This window comes from Gopherus flavomarginatus, chromosome 1, assembly GCF_025201925.1.
Source record: "Gopherus flavomarginatus isolate rGopFla2 chromosome 1, rGopFla2.mat.asm, whole genome shotgun sequence".
NCBI classification, from domain to species: domain Eukaryota; kingdom Metazoa; phylum Chordata; order Testudines; family Testudinidae; genus Gopherus; species Gopherus flavomarginatus.
In genome coordinates this window covers 349,316,009-349,332,674 of record NC_066617.1, presented here as the reverse complement: position 1 = coordinate 349,332,674, position 16,666 = coordinate 349,316,009, and the positions used below count along the sequence as shown (strand labels likewise).

The following is a 16,666-nucleotide window of genomic DNA, read 5'->3' as shown; positions in this document are numbered from 1 at the left end:
GAGTAGGCTTGGCCGGCCTGGTGCGATGTCAGGCTGGCCGCGACCTTCTGCTGTCTCCCCAGCGGGAGCTCGGTCACAGACATCTGGTCTCTCTGGCGACTGGGGCCGCACTGAGCTCTGCCGGTAAGCTTTTATACTTCTGCACCGTGACCTCTGAGGGGCGGGCGCAAGCCCCAGTGGCCCCGCCCACAGCAGGGTTGGGAAAGGTTTGTCCCGCAGCGGGGCTGTGGGATATCCCACCGTCTCGCTACACACTGTTTATGTAAGGAAATAAATTGTACTGTCAGAGCTAGGCTAGGGCTCAGGAGACCTGGGTCTAAACCCAGTTCTTCCACTGACCTTGAGAAACTCACTTCTCTTCTCTGTTTCCCCTCCTACCTTATGTCTATTTAGATTCTCGGGGGAAGGGATAATCTCTGTGTGCTTGTATAGCGCAGGGCTGGAAAATGAGTAATAATATTTTCCCTCCACTTCAGGGATTACTGGGTGAAATTTTATGGCCTGTGTTATGCAGAGGGTAAACTAGTGGTACCTTCTAACCTTAACATCTTTTAATCAGCCAGGATGGACTTTCCCTTCAGGTTCCTCCCTGTCTGGGTCCTCTACCAAGGGCAGCCATGAGGTGTAGGATCTCTCTGCCTCCTGGGGATGGAAACATTCCCCCTCAGGAAGTCAGAGATTGCGTGTCAGGGCTGACGGTGCTGTGCATATAAACATAGGCAGAGGAGAATGGCTGATGAAAGATCCTGAAGGAGGGGCTGGGAGTTGCCATCTCAATGGTTAATGCATGGGGATCATGGATAAGATAGCAGTTAGGCATATGAGTGAGATTTAGCATTTTTACTCGTATTTGAAATAATAATAATAATGAGTGTAAATCAATAGGTAAATGTGCAAGAGTCAGGAGGTTTAAAAAAATAGAAATTAGGCTAGGATGAGTTACAGTTAAAAAATAAAACCTACAAATCACTAGGTGTGTGAGTAGTTGGGAATAGTTTAGACATATTTTTAAAAGGGAAAATAACAAGGCACATGAATAGCGTCACCAGGATATATTTGCATGTATGTGTTGAATCCCTTTTCCCCAACCTTCATCTGTGTTTTGGTACTTTTTTTCCCCTCTTTGGGACAGCAGCAAGTGTTTGGAAAGTGCCCAGCACATCTGAATGAATTCCTATTTCTATAGTCAATTTTAAAGGCAAACTGTTCACGTTTTATGTTTGTGGAATTCTGAGGCTATTCAGACAGAGAGGACATGCTCATCGTCTTCATGTGACATCAGATGGTAGGATCCCAATAAAAGCAGCAAAGAATCCTGTGGCACCTTATAGACTAACAGACGTTTTGGAGCATGAGCTTTCATGGGGGAATACCCACTTCGTCAGATGCATGACGAAGTGGGTATTCACCCACGAAAGCTCATGCTCCAAAACGTCTGTTAGTCTATAAGGTGCCCCAGGATTCTTTGCTGCTTTTACAGATCCAGACTAACACGGCTACCCCTCTGATACTAGGATCCCAATGTGTGCCTCAGATTCTACTCTCACCCACTCCCACTGCAAATCAGGAGTACCTCCAATAACATCAATGGAGCTACTCTGGTGTAAACATGGTGTAATCAGGCCTTGGAGGTTTCCACTTGGCAAGATCTTTATTTCCATGTAAAACACCCCTACTGGAACACAGTACTTCAGATGTTAGGTTCTTTCAAACTGCTTTGCAAAAATTAACCAAACGATACATTTGAACAGTGAGGATCTAACCCTCAACTGGTGTAAAACAGATGAAGCTCTGCTGAATTTCACCAGTTGAGAATCTGCCCTTAGGTTCTAACAATTCTTTCCAGACTAAGCAAAGAAAAGTCCTTGATGTTTCCTTCTGTGCTTGTGGATTCTTGTTTACTAGAGATTGATCATAAGATAAAGCACAGCATTAATTTGAAACATCTGGAAATCCAGCTCTTCATTGGCAGTTACACTTTTTTTGGGGGGGAGGGGAGGTTATTATTATTTTTTATTTCAGGTGGCGGTAGCATTCAAAGGGCATAAGACATTTTCCAACACAGAGGAAGACAATCCCTGCACCCAAGAGGATACCACCTGAAAAGACAAAAACAGACACAGATGCAATTTGCAAAAAGGCCCAGATGGTGAGCAGCCTCTGTGTGGCCAGGCAGGGATGGAAAGACAAGCAAGAAGCTTCCCCACAACTGTTCTTGAGGCTGCTTGCAATAACAGGACACCGAAAAGTGGACAGGGAGGCTTCTTGCTCTACAAACTGCATTTCCTTATCTGTGCAAAGAACAGCATTAGGAGAGACTGGGCATCTCTCCAGGGATGCTCCACACCGCACCCTATCCAAGGCTTTGGTTTAAAGACCACCATCTATTCCATGTGTTCACGATGGTGATAAGCAAACATCTTACTAGTTACACATTTGGTGGTTGTTGGGTCCCTTCTTCCCATCCCTAAACCCATCCACCCCCTTTGTCTCATCCACAGCAGCGATCTCTAGCTTCAATTCCAGCGTCCCCATGTTCCTCCTTCCCAACATTCAACCACCACTATGTACCCGCCTTCTGTGGTAAGATTATCAGGGGATGCATGTTACTGTCTGGTCTATGTTGTGTGTCTATGACGTGTGGAGACAGACATCGACACAAGCTCAACTCTGCTTGTGTTGGATGCGTGACCTTAAAAAGGGGGCGTTGCTTGTGCAGAAGTTGGAAGAGTTAAAAAAGTGACATCATATGATAATATGCAACAGTAATATATCACTTATATCCTCCTATTTTTTTAAATCATGCTCCCAAGCTGATATTCACACACATTTTGTGATGGGAATGTCCGACACGGAGGTCATACGCCCCATAGCAGCTTCAGCGCGTGATATGATGCTGTGTGATTTATACGCTGTTACATTAAACTGCTAATGTATTCATGCATACATATCTGAATAAGACTGCAATTACTCATCAGCCCTCATGATCAGGATGGAAAAATTGCTTTTAAAAATCTGCATAGAAATTCTAAGACAGTTTACATTCACTAGGGTTAATGGTCTTTTAATACTTAGGTCTAAGTCCTATATGATGTGTTGTAGGTATCAACCAGAGTAGAGAAGGTCACCACACCCATGCATGAGGTCAACATTACCCAAAAAAGATGGGTAAAGTGCCTATCGAAGCACCAGATCCACAGTATGGGGGGGGGGGGGGCAGGGAGAGGGGGGAAGAGCTGTTGACCAAAGTTTGTGATAAAGCAAACAGCACATCTGCAGAGGTGTTCAACACTTGCTGGGCAAAGAAATATACTGTTCTTTTGGACAGCATGCTCACTCCTACACATTTACTCTACCCCACACTGCAAGCACTGTGTGACCAGTACTGCCCCAGCACTCCCACTCTCTGGTGTTGCTCAGGCATGTAAAAACAGGACTTATAGTGGTTTGGGCTTGCTTTTCCTCTCACTTACCCCAGTTTAGTAAGCCAGTGTAAATCATGGGGGAATCAGGCTCTTTTTCTCATTTGGAATCTACCTTCACTCCTCCCTATCCCATGCTTTTACTGCATGCACTTCATAGTACAGTGTAAAATCTCTAATCTTGGAAGAAACTTAAAGGAAGGAGAGGTGTGCAGGGCATAATTCAGGCCTGTTACACACCTGCATGGAACATGGGAGTGTGACAAAGGTGCAAGAAGGCTCTTCCCACCCATCCCCAAATGCAGAGGAGCAGATATAGATAAAAAAATTGACCTAGTGGTCCATTAAATACTAGAGAGGGGTCCTGGCAAAATGTTCTCCTTTATCCTAAGGAGGTGTGGTCAGTCAGAGCACTGGCCAGGTCCCCAAGTCTCTTAGGCACACCCTCATACTGGCATCAAGTGCTAACGAGGAGCACATGGCTTAGCTACTATCACCGCTCTCCCATGCCCCAGTGAAGCTCATACTGCTAAGACCAGAATTAGCTCCCTTAGCAGTTGCCACCACCATAAACATAATGAATATTCTAACTGCTGTATTGAGTAGCAGCTACATTAAACTAATTACCCAGCCAATTTTTAAATGGCACCTAAAGGACTTTATGTAAGTGATAAATTATATGAAAAACACATTTCACACTGTAAAACTCTGGATTTCAAACCTTCTGTTCAATCAATACCAGCCCAATGTCACCAAGACACATCAAGTGTATGAAATTAATGTTTAAACTAAAGTACGTAATCCACACCATTCAGAACTAACAGGTTAAAAAAAAGAGAGACAACACTATAATCATCTAGCAATTAACTCCCTACTGCTTGCAATTCAAAATCATGCTTGGATGAAAAAAGCAGAACACTTGCCTTCAGTATGTACAGCAGAAACATAGGTCCAGTTATAGCGTTTGACAATGTCCACCATAGCTCGAGCTTGCTGTGCATCCGATGGCACGACTCTCATGAAATACTTGAACAGAGTTTTGTCACTTAGGTCCATGCTCGTGGCTGAATAAGCAATCTGAGGTATATTGAAAAGCTGCAACAAGTTCTGGACCTGGATTGCTACTGAACTAGAACCAGGTCCAATGACGCCGACAATGGGTTTCTTGGAGTGGATAGATGTTGAAGATCCATCGACACAGCGCACTATCCCCTCTTCTTCTTCTGATGAAATAAGAGAATCCCTTATGAACTCAATGCTTTGCTCCAGAGCCACAGCAGAATGCCAACAAGAGTCCCTTATTTCACAGCCTAGTGTTATATTTGGCAACAGTGTTGGGTCCAGATTAATTCTGTCCAGAGTATGAAGCATCGCTTCCACTCTCTGTATGCCATATTGCTCCCTTACCTCTCCACATTTTCTCTCATGGACCTTGTCAACAGTTGGCTGATGGTGGACAGAAAACAAAGCTCCAATGATAATATCACCAGGCATATGTGCAACCACCCTTCTTTCATTGGACTGTGCAGAAACCAAAAACCCAAAGTTCCCACTGGCATCTTCCTTCAATAACAGGATTGCAAGGAACAGCAAAAGGACCATCTTAGGAAATAGTTTAAGCTGGTAGAGACAACATGATGGAATAAAATGGAGAGTTGATAAAATGTAGTTAGAGAATCTTTTGGATAAAAAGAGCAGGAAGCTGATGGTTAACCAGGCATTTCCACCTATTCTCTAGGGAATCACCATCGTCTCCAAGGGAACAGCTAGGCAGAGCTGCACATGTGATCATAATCTTCATAACCTTCAAAAAAAAAAAGATACGGGAAATAGCTTTAAAATCAGTTGTAAGGATGTCTATTCCCTCTGCTGCCAATGGTGATAACACCACATCACACATTTACTTTTTTCATTATCTTGCAAGCTAAAAAAGCTTCTTGTGCTTTACCATTTCATTATGCTGGGTCAGGTCCTCAGCTGGTGTAAATCAACAGAGCTCTACTGAAGCCAGAATGTTTAAAAGGGATACACAAAAAGCACTTGGGGGAGCTAATTTCTAAGGCACAAATGGCAGTTAATTCCCATTAACGACAGTTAATTCTCATTGATGTGCCCTATTTCTCATTTGTGCCTTTGAAAATCTCCTCCTTAACCTTTCGAACATTTGAATATTGTAATTCAGAATATACATAGGACGCACAGTAATGTACTCTGGCCCAATTCCACTAGTATAAATCCAAAGGAACTCCACTGCCATCAGTGGAGTCACTGCAGACCTACACTGATATAAATGGGAGCAGAATCTGGCCCTTCAAATCTTGTGCAAAACTCAGTTGGTTCAAAAAAGGCTATAGATTTCCATTGACAGACAGATTTGAAAACAATCACTTTTGTTAGCAACTACTAAGTACCGAATTTTAATTAATATCCATATTATTTTTAAATACTGACTACTCTGTATTTAGTCACAGATGTAGTAAATTAGTCCTAATATCAGACTAGCTGAAAGGTAGACTGTGTTTCCTTGTTTTGCATCTGTAGGTAAAATTCACCAGGTGTAATAAGTGCATGCAATGCCACTGATTTCTGCAGGGTTGAACCCACCTACACCAGTGATAAGTGTAACTCTTTGGAGTATAAACTGTTTACACAGGTCCCCACGACAGAAAAACAACAGCGTACATGCAATGCAGACACAATGGTGCACGAAACATTTTATGTACTCTGCACTGCAGACTAGAAAAGAGCTGCATTTGATTTTTTTTTAATTGTTGCTTTGACACTTATTTTTCATTTGTCATCAAAGACTTCATATCCTGGTCAGCAAAGCGAAGTCACAGGGACTTTAAAACACTTAGAACCTCACAGCAGGTGCTTAGCGCATTGCTGAACTCTGTTCAAAGTCTCTTACATGCCCTGATCCAGCCAAGACTGTAGCACATTTTAGGCACTGTGTGTTGTCCTGTTTGTGTCAGTGGGACTATTCACAGCCTGTAAAGTGAAGCACATGTGACTCTGAAGGCTCAGAGCCAGTTAGAAAAACCACATACCCAACCCCATTAATAATGAGATAACTGTAAATTCTAGACCAGATTCTAATCTCATTACACTGATATACATCCACTGAAGTGAATGGAATTAGGAACAATTGTGGATCAGACCAAGTTGAGACCAGTCCAGTATCCTGTCTCTGACAATGGCCCATGCCAGCTATTTCAAAAGAAGCTGTGAGAAATTTCTGCTGCAGGAAGTTATACTGCATATCTTCCTTACTCCTTCTCTTAGCATTGTATTGAGACTGGGGTAGATCAGAATCTAGCAAATTCCTAACTCATCACTCACAGGTATATAGTTCAAGCCTGTGCCACAATGAAGTTAAAGCTCATAACGCTGAAAACAACAAACACATAGTCCAACACAAAAGACATTAGTGTCTAAGGATAGCCAACTTTATTTGGACATTTTATCCTCACATCATGTTTTAAAGAAGTATTCTAAAAAACTATTTGCACAGAAGTACAGTCGTGCAATGTTTAGCTGAACATCTGCAAAATAATTTCTTCAAAGAGGAGTGATAATAAAACAATACTGAAAAAAATAGTCCTTGTAATTTTCAGTATTAATAGAAAGCGCTAGCAATGAAATACACCTTGCAAAACTGTTGTAAATCAGTTTAACACGTGCTTTATAGTCTGTGAAGACTTGGAATATCACTATAACAATCCTCTGCAGTGAAGCAATAAAAGTGATGCAATTCAGGTTAACTAGTCTCAGTTTAATTACAGAATGTTGCTACTACTTATCTTAGATCCTCCAACTGTTTATTGTGTGCCTCTGAAGACAATTCAGTATCAGCTGTAAACTGTTTTATGGATGACAGATCACTCCAGGGTACTTTTGTAAATTATCAGGACAGATTAAAATCTTACACCGTAAATTAATTTAACTTATTATAATGTTTAACATGTCTATTTCCACCTTTATTCCACTACAAGCCCTATTATTCAAATCAGCTGATGTTTGTAAAGTGTGTTCAGTTCCTCCGGCAGCAAAGCACTATTGTTAAAAGGCCAAATTCTGGCCCTGGCTCAGAGCAAGGCAGGAGTGTAATTATAAAGTGCTGCTCACCGCCTGCCTCTCTGGGTAGCTGTGTACTCAGCAAACAGAGCCAGACGGAGTATTTTTGGATGAGCTTGTTTAACAATGATTCTCCATCAAGTTATCAAATTCCTGTGTACCATTATCACAACAGGGCCAGTCCAATGCAGCCAGGCAGGTTAGTGACATGATTCTTTACATTTACAGCTTCAGGTAACCAACTCAATTTGCATATTATGCATGTGAAGAGGGTGCCAGGTTGGCAATGTTTGCCTTCCCAGGCCTCAGAGTGCAGAAAGTAGAGCCCAGCAATCTGTTCCTCTCAACCCCAGTTTACATGTGTTTATACTGGTGTTCGTTTGCAAAATTATCTCTGAAAGGTAGAGAGCTAAAAAACAAAAGCTGAGGTTCTCCTTTACATTTCCAGTTCACCAAAATCAAGGGGGGGCCTACACTGAGGGCTCCATAGGGCGCAAAGGCCAACTCTGAGAGCCCTCAAACTCTTTCACTCCTCAGAGCCAGGGCCAGAAAGCCAGATTCTGATCTTAGTTACATCAGAGCTGACAGTTATTTCAATTACACCACAGTAGCTAAGTGACAGAATAAATTTACTTGGGAATTTACCCACATCACTAAGAGAACCAGCAGAGTCACTTGGGATTTACATTGGTATAGCTAGGACTCTGATCCAAAGCCCACTGAAGTCAATGGAGAGACTCCCACTGTCTTCCATGGATTTTAAACCAGCCGGTGAAATTACATGGAATTTACACTGGCATCATTAAGTGCACCAGTGGAGTTATTTAGAATTTACACCAGCGTTAAAGAGAGATCATCTGTCTTTGCAGGCAGGGCACTGAGGGATGTCATCAGGGTCAGCATGGTGATCATCCCAACTTGGCTAAAAGGTTCTCCTTGGCTAAAAGATAGTTGAGCAGAGATTCAATGGGCTGAGCATCCCACTGGCATTTCCTGGGAGACATCTCTAATGTAAAATCGGGCAAGGGACCCATCAGAGTGTTCAGGTTTGAAGGCAGTGAACTCTTGAAGAACATGTGCACAGTAAAGGATTGGGAACTGCTGTTAATATATCTGCATTTATTCTTCTTCACGGATGCACAGACAATCCAACAAACAAAACACTTAGGGTATGGATCTGTTTGCCCACTAGTTTTACACTGGTACAACACCACTGACTTCAAGAGAGTTACTCCCGATTTATTCCAACATAAGAAAGATGGGATTACTGGTGTATGCCAGTTTTTTGGATATGGCCAGGAAAATATTTTAAAAGGAAAAAGCTATCAGACCTAAATATAACAGTGCATACAGTCTATGCTGCGCACTGGAATCTGCAGCCACTAAAATATATGGTGGAAACAGAGCACTTGCTGTCTTGTCAGGAATGAGAAACATTTTGCATGAACGCTTCAGTTAGTGTAAACTAGTATTGCTACATTGAAGTTAATAGTGCTACCCCAATTTACTCCAGCTGTGTATCTGATGGAGCACACAGCACTCTGTATTGCCTCCCTTCTCCTTTGGCATGTACCCCGCCCAAACTCTCTAGAGAGGATGGGAGACAGGCATGTGGCCACTATGACATCCTAGGACTCTCCTGTGTCAGGAGGAGTCCTCAGATATCCTTGTAGGGCAATATTCCAGCTGTTTTCTGCCAAGGACAGAGCTTAAAAGCACAGTAAATTAACATCTCCAGCACTGTGTGTGTAATACTGCATCTTTCTAAAATTATTTACTTGAATTTGAAATGCTAAACTATCTGGGATTATAATTGGTGGAATAAAAAATAACAACAATAAAGTGACTTTGCACTGTACTTTCATTAATTTAATCCTGATTCCTCAAAAGCCACTAGGAGTCTTGAACATTTGCTCTTTCTTCAAAACATGAATTGTTGGGAGTTTATCTGGTGGGGCATCTCTGACTTCCTTTGCTTTATGCTCCAGCAAAAGTAACTTTCCTTGAGTCTTTACAATGTAAAACGTTTCCTATATAAACAGCTCACATTATAGCAGAGCCCACTAATGATGGTAGAGTTAACAGCCTGTCTGCTTTTCTGTTATACTCCCTTGTTATATGGGGTTTGTAGTTCACCATTACTCAGGTATAATCTCAGTTAGGGACTTTTTTATTAATTGTTTTTTTGGGGGCGGGGGATTGATTTGGTCCATTTTACATTAGGAAAACAAGAAAATCATTTTACTCCTAAACAGTTTTTCTACAGCCCTGTAACCTTACGGACAACAATGCCTATTAGTGCGTAATGTCTTAAGTGCTTTTGAATAATTTTTTAACATTTTTAAATGCCTAAGTTATGTATGATATCTACTGTGTATGGGCTTGATCCTGCAAGGTGATGAAGGCTTTGGGTCTAATCCAGCAAAGCACCTAAGAAGATACTCCACTTTAAGAACAGGAGGGATCCCTTGATTCAACTGAGTACCTACCTAAATTTTCCTGGATTGGGGTCAGAATGCGTAGCACCTAGCGGGATCAAGACACATATGTAATGACAAATTTCACTCAATATGTAGAAACACTTCTCATGCGAGTATCTGCAGATTAAATGCCTCCTAGGCATACATATACACCAAACATAACTGCTTCACTGCCACCCAATTGTTAAAGCATTTAAATTAATTTAAAGCCTATCTGATTTAAACCAATAAATTCTGGGGAACTCAAAGTTCAAGATTTTCATCACATGGGAACTGAAAGCATCTGAAAACAGTCGCTGATGTATTGGCACACAAGCCCAGTTGTGCAATTCTTACACAGGCAAATCTCCCACTGAAATCAGAAAGAGTTTGGGGTGCATAAGGGATACAGAATAAAGATGTCTATGCTCTGCTCTATATAGGAAGAGCATTTAAACTTGAGTAAGGAGTGCAACTTAAGGATGATAAGACTTAACTCTGATCTCCTGTTTTTTGTTGGCTGAAGACTATCCCTGCACATTGAGACCAAGTGATTTTGGGTGCTGAACTGGAGACACGTTAATAGGGCCAGATTTGCAGAAAGTGCTGAACACCCATGCTAGGAAATCAGGTTCCTTAGATGTCTCAGGTTGGGCATCTAAATATTGAAGCACTCAAAATCATTAGTTGCTTTTGAAACCTTGACCTATATTAACCAGGTTATTTTGTGTTTAGATTTCAAAAGCCGTTCAACTTTACTTTTTAAAAAATGGACCAAAAATTAGAGTTGCCAGCCATTGAACTAACTGTACTGTGAATTCCAATGGGCTTTGGATCGTGCCCTTTAAGAATAGACTAAACTGTTGTACACCAAGGGACAGGAAATGAAAACCACCATGTAGTTCCATTTTCAAATATTAGGACATGAATTAAAAATGTAAAGACCATAAAATCAGAAAATGGACCAATGCAGTAAACTTCGAAATACACATTGTACCATCATAAAGGATTATACTGACTCCTCTAGTATTCTTTGCTCTATAACAGTCCCACACAGCTCCTTTGTCTATTCTGCATTTCTTTAATTCTTTGATACACTTTTTAACATGCAACTAATATTCTAGTAAAACAGCCAGTGATCTATAGAAGGCCGCACAGTATATATACAAGGTATTACTGTTATTAGCAAAACCCCAATTATGTTGAATGACACAGAAACTAATATTTCCAGTGTGCTTGCAACTATGCTTAATGATTTGATTATTCACAATACAGTCAGACCCAGAAGAAGTGATAAACAGAAAGCAAGGGAAAGTGACAACTGCAGAAGGCATCGTAGCAAATCGCTAAACAAGGGGGCATGAAGAGTATTTCCATATTGCCACTTTACTAAGCAGATATATGTCAAAATATATAAGTAAAGAAGAGGCTAAAGCACGTATTGAGGATCCAAAGGGTGATTGCTCAGCATTGAAAATATAAAAGCCAAACAAAACTATAACAATACCACCATCTGCATAGCACAGGCACTACTTCCTGAATATGTTTCTCCTCTGTGAGGTGCTATTGTAAATTACAGTTGAATGTTTTGCAATATAATAATAAAATCAAAGATAAAAGAGACCTGTTAGGTTTCCTAGTGCATCCCCACTCTCTTTTCAGGATTGTTCCCTGATGGGTAGTTTCAAGTGCTTTTTCTAGCCTAAATATCTCAAGGGATGGGGGTTTCCACCACTCCCCTTTGGAGAAGTGATTCCATGGTCTAAAAGATCTCACCAGTGGGGAGTTTCACTTGATAGTCAAACTAAATGTTCCTTCCCTTTTACATGGAGCAGCTGCTAAGAGCTGTATCCTCAGTCCAGTCAGCTCTCCCCAAGCATTAGAAGGAGCTGTCTGTGGTCCTTAACAGACTGCTAACAGCTGGACACCTCCCGAGACAGATACTCAACTGCCAGGCACCAAGCTGGGCATTTCAAGAGACAAGTTAAGGCCTGGGAAAATGGGGGGGGACCTGTATTGGTAACAACTCTGCCAAATTGGGCTACAGGTTTTGAATTATACACACACATAAACAGGGGTTTATAAAGTATAGGGCAATCTTACCTACAGGTGTAGCCAGCTATAATATATGCCTTTACACACGCATTTATGTATTGGGTCTTAGACCCAGCTAGATCTCTCCACATATCTGGCCTCATCACGGTAGTATCTGAACGGAGCGCAATCAGCAGTGGATTTTGGTAACACCAGGAGGTATTAATAGCCCCAAGTATTCGCTGGGGAACTGAGAGCGGGTTGTGTGACTTGTCCCAAGGTCAGACAGGCGGGCTGGGGCTCAGCTGAGCACCGCGCCGCTCTCTCTGGAGAGCAAGTCCATTGCCTTTCCACTACACCGCCCCTCCTGCCCAGGGAGGAAAAGCCTCCCCTGCCCAGCGGAGCACCCAGATCATTTAAAACTAGGAAAAACCAGGTATCGGGAGGTTCCTCCTCCACCTAATCGTGGAGGAAGGTCGCGCCTGCAAAACCGCGAGGTAACTAACTGGCTGGTCCCAGCGTGCAGAACACCACAGCCTGTGCTGGCCCCAGAGCCGTGTCACTACGGACACTTCCCAAGCAGACATACCGACAGTACAGCCATGCCATGTGCAGGAGAAGCACGCTGCATGGCGCTGCTCCTCTTCCTACCGCGTTCACGTGCAGCCTTGTCTTGCTTAGAAGCCATGCGATCAGGACACGGAAGAATAGGGGGAAAGGGAGGGAGATCTCCTGCTGGATACGGAATTCCTTTGGCTGCAACGGGGACCGATGCACACACAGCCTTCCCCGCCCGCCTCGGCCGAATTACCTTGTGGATGGCAGCATTGGACACTTGCCAGGGGGTGTCAGTCAAGACGCGCAGGCAAGGTGCCCCCTGCAATTGCTAATACTGCCGTCGATAGCAAATCCTATCGCAGACCTTTGGGGGGCTAAATAATCCTCAGGTCTCTTTGGAGAGGTCACCATCCGGCAGCAGCGCCTCTGGCTCCACTTGGCTAGCACTGTCAGTCCTCCAGCTACCAGCACATCCTGTTGTCTCCCGATCCCAGACTGACTCAGGACCGAGTATATCCTCCCCCTCGTGCCATGCAACACGCTGCTCCCTCACTGCTCATCCAGCATTGCCACTGCCTCGTTTGCAAGAGGCGTCAGTGGTTTCTCTGGATAAAAAGCAGCTGGATCTTTGCTCTCCAGAACCTCTCGCTGTCCAAACCTAGCAGGACAGAGCCTCCTATCCCCTCCTCAGCACCACATACAGACTCCCAGCGTCTCTGGTTTTATAACCGATTGGTTTTGGAATCCTTCCCCGTGATCTGAGTCCTTTTGCATTTCGCACTGCAGGGAAGTTGCTTCAGGTGTATGAAGGTTTTAAAGGCTCCTCACTCAATGTATTCCATCTCCTCCCTCCCGCTTCCCTACAGGTCTGGCAACAGGGCTAATTCGGTGCCATGCATGATACCGGGGATGACCTAAAGCCATGAATCATGTATCTCTAGAACCTGATCCTGAGAGCAAGTAGCACCTTAAGCTTTCGATGTAGACATAGACACGCCCACACACACTGTACAGTGTTTTCTCCGTAGAAGTAGCTCCAGAGACTAATTTGCCCCTATTGTTTCCGCCGGCAGATACCTTATTTCTCCACAAAGTTTTACATCCCCCTGCAAAGACCGTTGCAGAGTGGAACTTGGTTTCTGGTCAATTTCTTTCTCGTTCTTTCTGGTTTAATCACACGGAGCCCACACCTAAGACCCTACAGTGTGTGCGGACGAGGCACGGGATGGGGGTGGAGGTTGAAATTTATATGCAGAGAGATTAGCATGGTCTTCATCGCAACTTTTTAGTGCCACCAAGTGGCACAGATCCCTCTAGGAGCCCAAGCAGCGAGACCGCCCTTGGCTCTGCCTGATGCTTATTTGAGGGGAGAACAACATATTTTTTTACAACCAGATTCCCTCCTGCGGTGGTACCCCACCATTGGACGCCGCTGGGTTAGACAAGGCCTCCCCGGTGAAATGGGGGCAATACCACGCCACAGCAGTCCAGTGTGACAAAGCCAGACACAGCCAGGCGAGAAGCAATGAACGGGCCAAGGGCAAATTCAGAGCTGCCAACTCCGATGGCCAGAATCCGTGCCAGCTGCAGTCTCCTCAGTTCCCCTCTTCTCCCTGCTTTATCCCACCCTCGCCTTTCCCGAGAACAAGTATCCCCTCCTCCTCCTACTGCCTTAAGTATCACCCCCCCCCCTTCCCCGCATGACCCCTGAAACCTGCCCCACTCCCTAGCGGCGCTGGAGACCTTCCGCCTTTCATCTCCTGCTGCGAGTCCTGGTACCGCTGCCCCGCTGCCCAGCGCCCTCCTTCCCACGCCTCCCTTTATTCACCCCGCACGCTCCGCAGACACATTACCTGCTTCCCCGCCTTCACTCAGCGGCTCTCATCAGCGTCCTCCGCTCCCTTGCCTTCGCGCTGTCAGCATCCCCTGCACCTCTGCGGCTCCGCGGACCCCATCGCAGATCCCCTGCTCCCCCACACTCCTTTCCAATGCTGCTGTCTCCGTCTATCCTTTTCCGTCCCCCCTAAACGGGCCTGGCTTCCCTGCAGGCCAACCCTTAGCCACACACACACACACGCGCGCTCACCACAGCAAATCCCCCTCCTCACACATCCAGCTGCACCTTTGTGCAACAGTTCGCCTGGGCACACGAGCCCGACAGCGGGTGTGTGGTTATGCGGAAGGGGGGCGGAGAGGGGGAGCTCAGCAGCCGTTCCTGAGTCTCTACAAACTCAACACCTCCCAGAGCGCTGCGGCACGAGCAGCAGCAGCAGCAACAACAGGGGGAGGGAATCTCCTCTTTATTCCAGGCTATTATGTAAAAATGTCATTTAAGTAATAGCTGAGCTGGACTTTAGCGGCTGCTGCTGGGGCTGCCTATTTACCAGGACGCCGTTGCAGAGGAGGATTAGCCAGTGCATCCATTTTATAGCATTAACATACTTTTGCTACCGTGCCCGCTGCTCCACAGCCTGGGTTTGTGCCATTCTCGGCTCTTTCCAGTCGTTGGGTTTGGTTTGGTTTGGTTTTTTTCCCCTTCAAACGTTATTCCGTGCGAACACCAGGTGACCCAGATCCCGCACACCAACTGATCTGCACCAGCCAAGCAGGCTGGGGGTGCTGGGCTATTGCACGGACAGCAGCTCGGATCTGCGCCCGATTCCCAAGCACCTGTCCGGTCAGGGGCTACTTTCTCAAACTTGCTCTAGGAAGAGAGGAGGGCATGGGGGGGGGATTGCTGCTGGAGCCCAGACCCCTCACCCCCAAACACCACCACCCACACGCCCCACAGCCCCTTGGTAGGAGGACAACATCCCGGCCCGACGATCCAGCCTTCGGGACACCAGAGACAGGCGATGGCTCAGGAAGGTGAGCGCTTACCGGGACTCCTCCAGTTAGTCCCAGCCCACCGGCTTCACATTCTTCCAAAGCTCTCGCCGGCTCCTTGCAGCAGCTAAAGCACCGCCGGCGGCAGCAGCCAGTTCCCTAATGCAGAAGACACCGCGCGCGCGTGTGTGTCTGTGTCCCTAGCACATGTTTCTTCCAGCCGGCTCCGGAGCGCAACTGGAAGGAAGGCGGCTGCCAGCCACACTGTTCACACCTGCTCTGGAGGTGTCAGGACTAGCCGGGCCCACAGGGCTGGCACAGCAGCGCCCCCTCGCGGGGCACGTGCCGCCCAGCTCTTGCCCCTGCCCTCCCCGCTTGCGTGGGGGCAACGAGGAGGGACATCATGCTGTTCTCCCCTCCCCCCTTGTCTTTGACACCAGCCGGCGCGATTGATATGTGAAATTCCTAGAACGTCCGGACCCTGCAGCCGATGAACAGGGTGGCTAATATATTTAGCAAAACCAGAGATAAAGAGAGAGGAAGGATGGGGGCAGGGGGAAATGGGGACAGAGAGCGATCAAAGTGGGGGGAAATGAATTTCCTGTCTGGAACTGAGAAGTTATCCAGTGCCTGCGTGTCTTCCAATAGGGATTTGCGGGTTGGGGGTTTCATGGAGGGATTTTCCTGGTTCGTTTGAGCAATCACTGCCTATCTTTCTCCCCCTACCCACTTCCCAAATACTGTTCTTACACTACATTTATACAGTGTAAATATAAACAAGCAAGAACAGAATGCATCCTACCACTAAATGAGACCTAGGCATCTGGATTTCATTCTATTGCTCTAGATGATAATGTAGGATATATAGTATATTATATATAACATACATATATTACATATACTTAAACACATATGCTTAATCTGTGCCATGTACACACACATCTATAGTACTATATTCTTATTACTATTATCATTACACGGGTGTGTCATTCCATGTCAGATTCCCTTGTCTGAGTTCAGCATGCCAGATGCTTGTAGCAGCTGGATCAAAGATTAAAATCTAGCTGAATAAAATGGATGGGGGTGGCCTTAGCACTTGCCTTGGTTATGCATGCTATTAACCTTCTGATAAAGCTCCCAATAAAACAGGCTTGTTGGCTTTGCAAACAAAACCAAAATATGGTGTATTTAAATTTGCTCCACCTTCTGTATTCTACAAGTGGGCTACTCATTTCTCTGTTGCCATGTATTCTTATACAGAATTGTCCTGTGTATGTTCCAGATTCTGTA

At 44.9% G+C, this 16,666-nt stretch overlaps 1 protein-coding gene across 1 annotated transcript; it reads right to left on the bottom strand.

The window, feature by feature from the left end:
* Positions 1 to 4,313: 4,313 nt before the first annotated feature.
* On the bottom strand, positions 4,314 to 14,671 carry LOC127043852 (metabotropic glutamate receptor 5-like). Its single transcript, XM_050938072.1, has 2 exons — positions 14,404 to 14,671; positions 4,314 to 5,226 (listed from the first exon to the last, which is right to left on the bottom strand). The coding sequence occupies exon 2, from the start codon at positions 5,022 to 5,024 to the stop codon at positions 4,314 to 4,316; it is 711 nt and encodes a 236-aa protein (XP_050794029.1). The 5' UTR covers positions 5,025 to 5,226; positions 14,404 to 14,671.
* Positions 14,672 to 16,666: the final 1,995 nt, after the last annotated feature.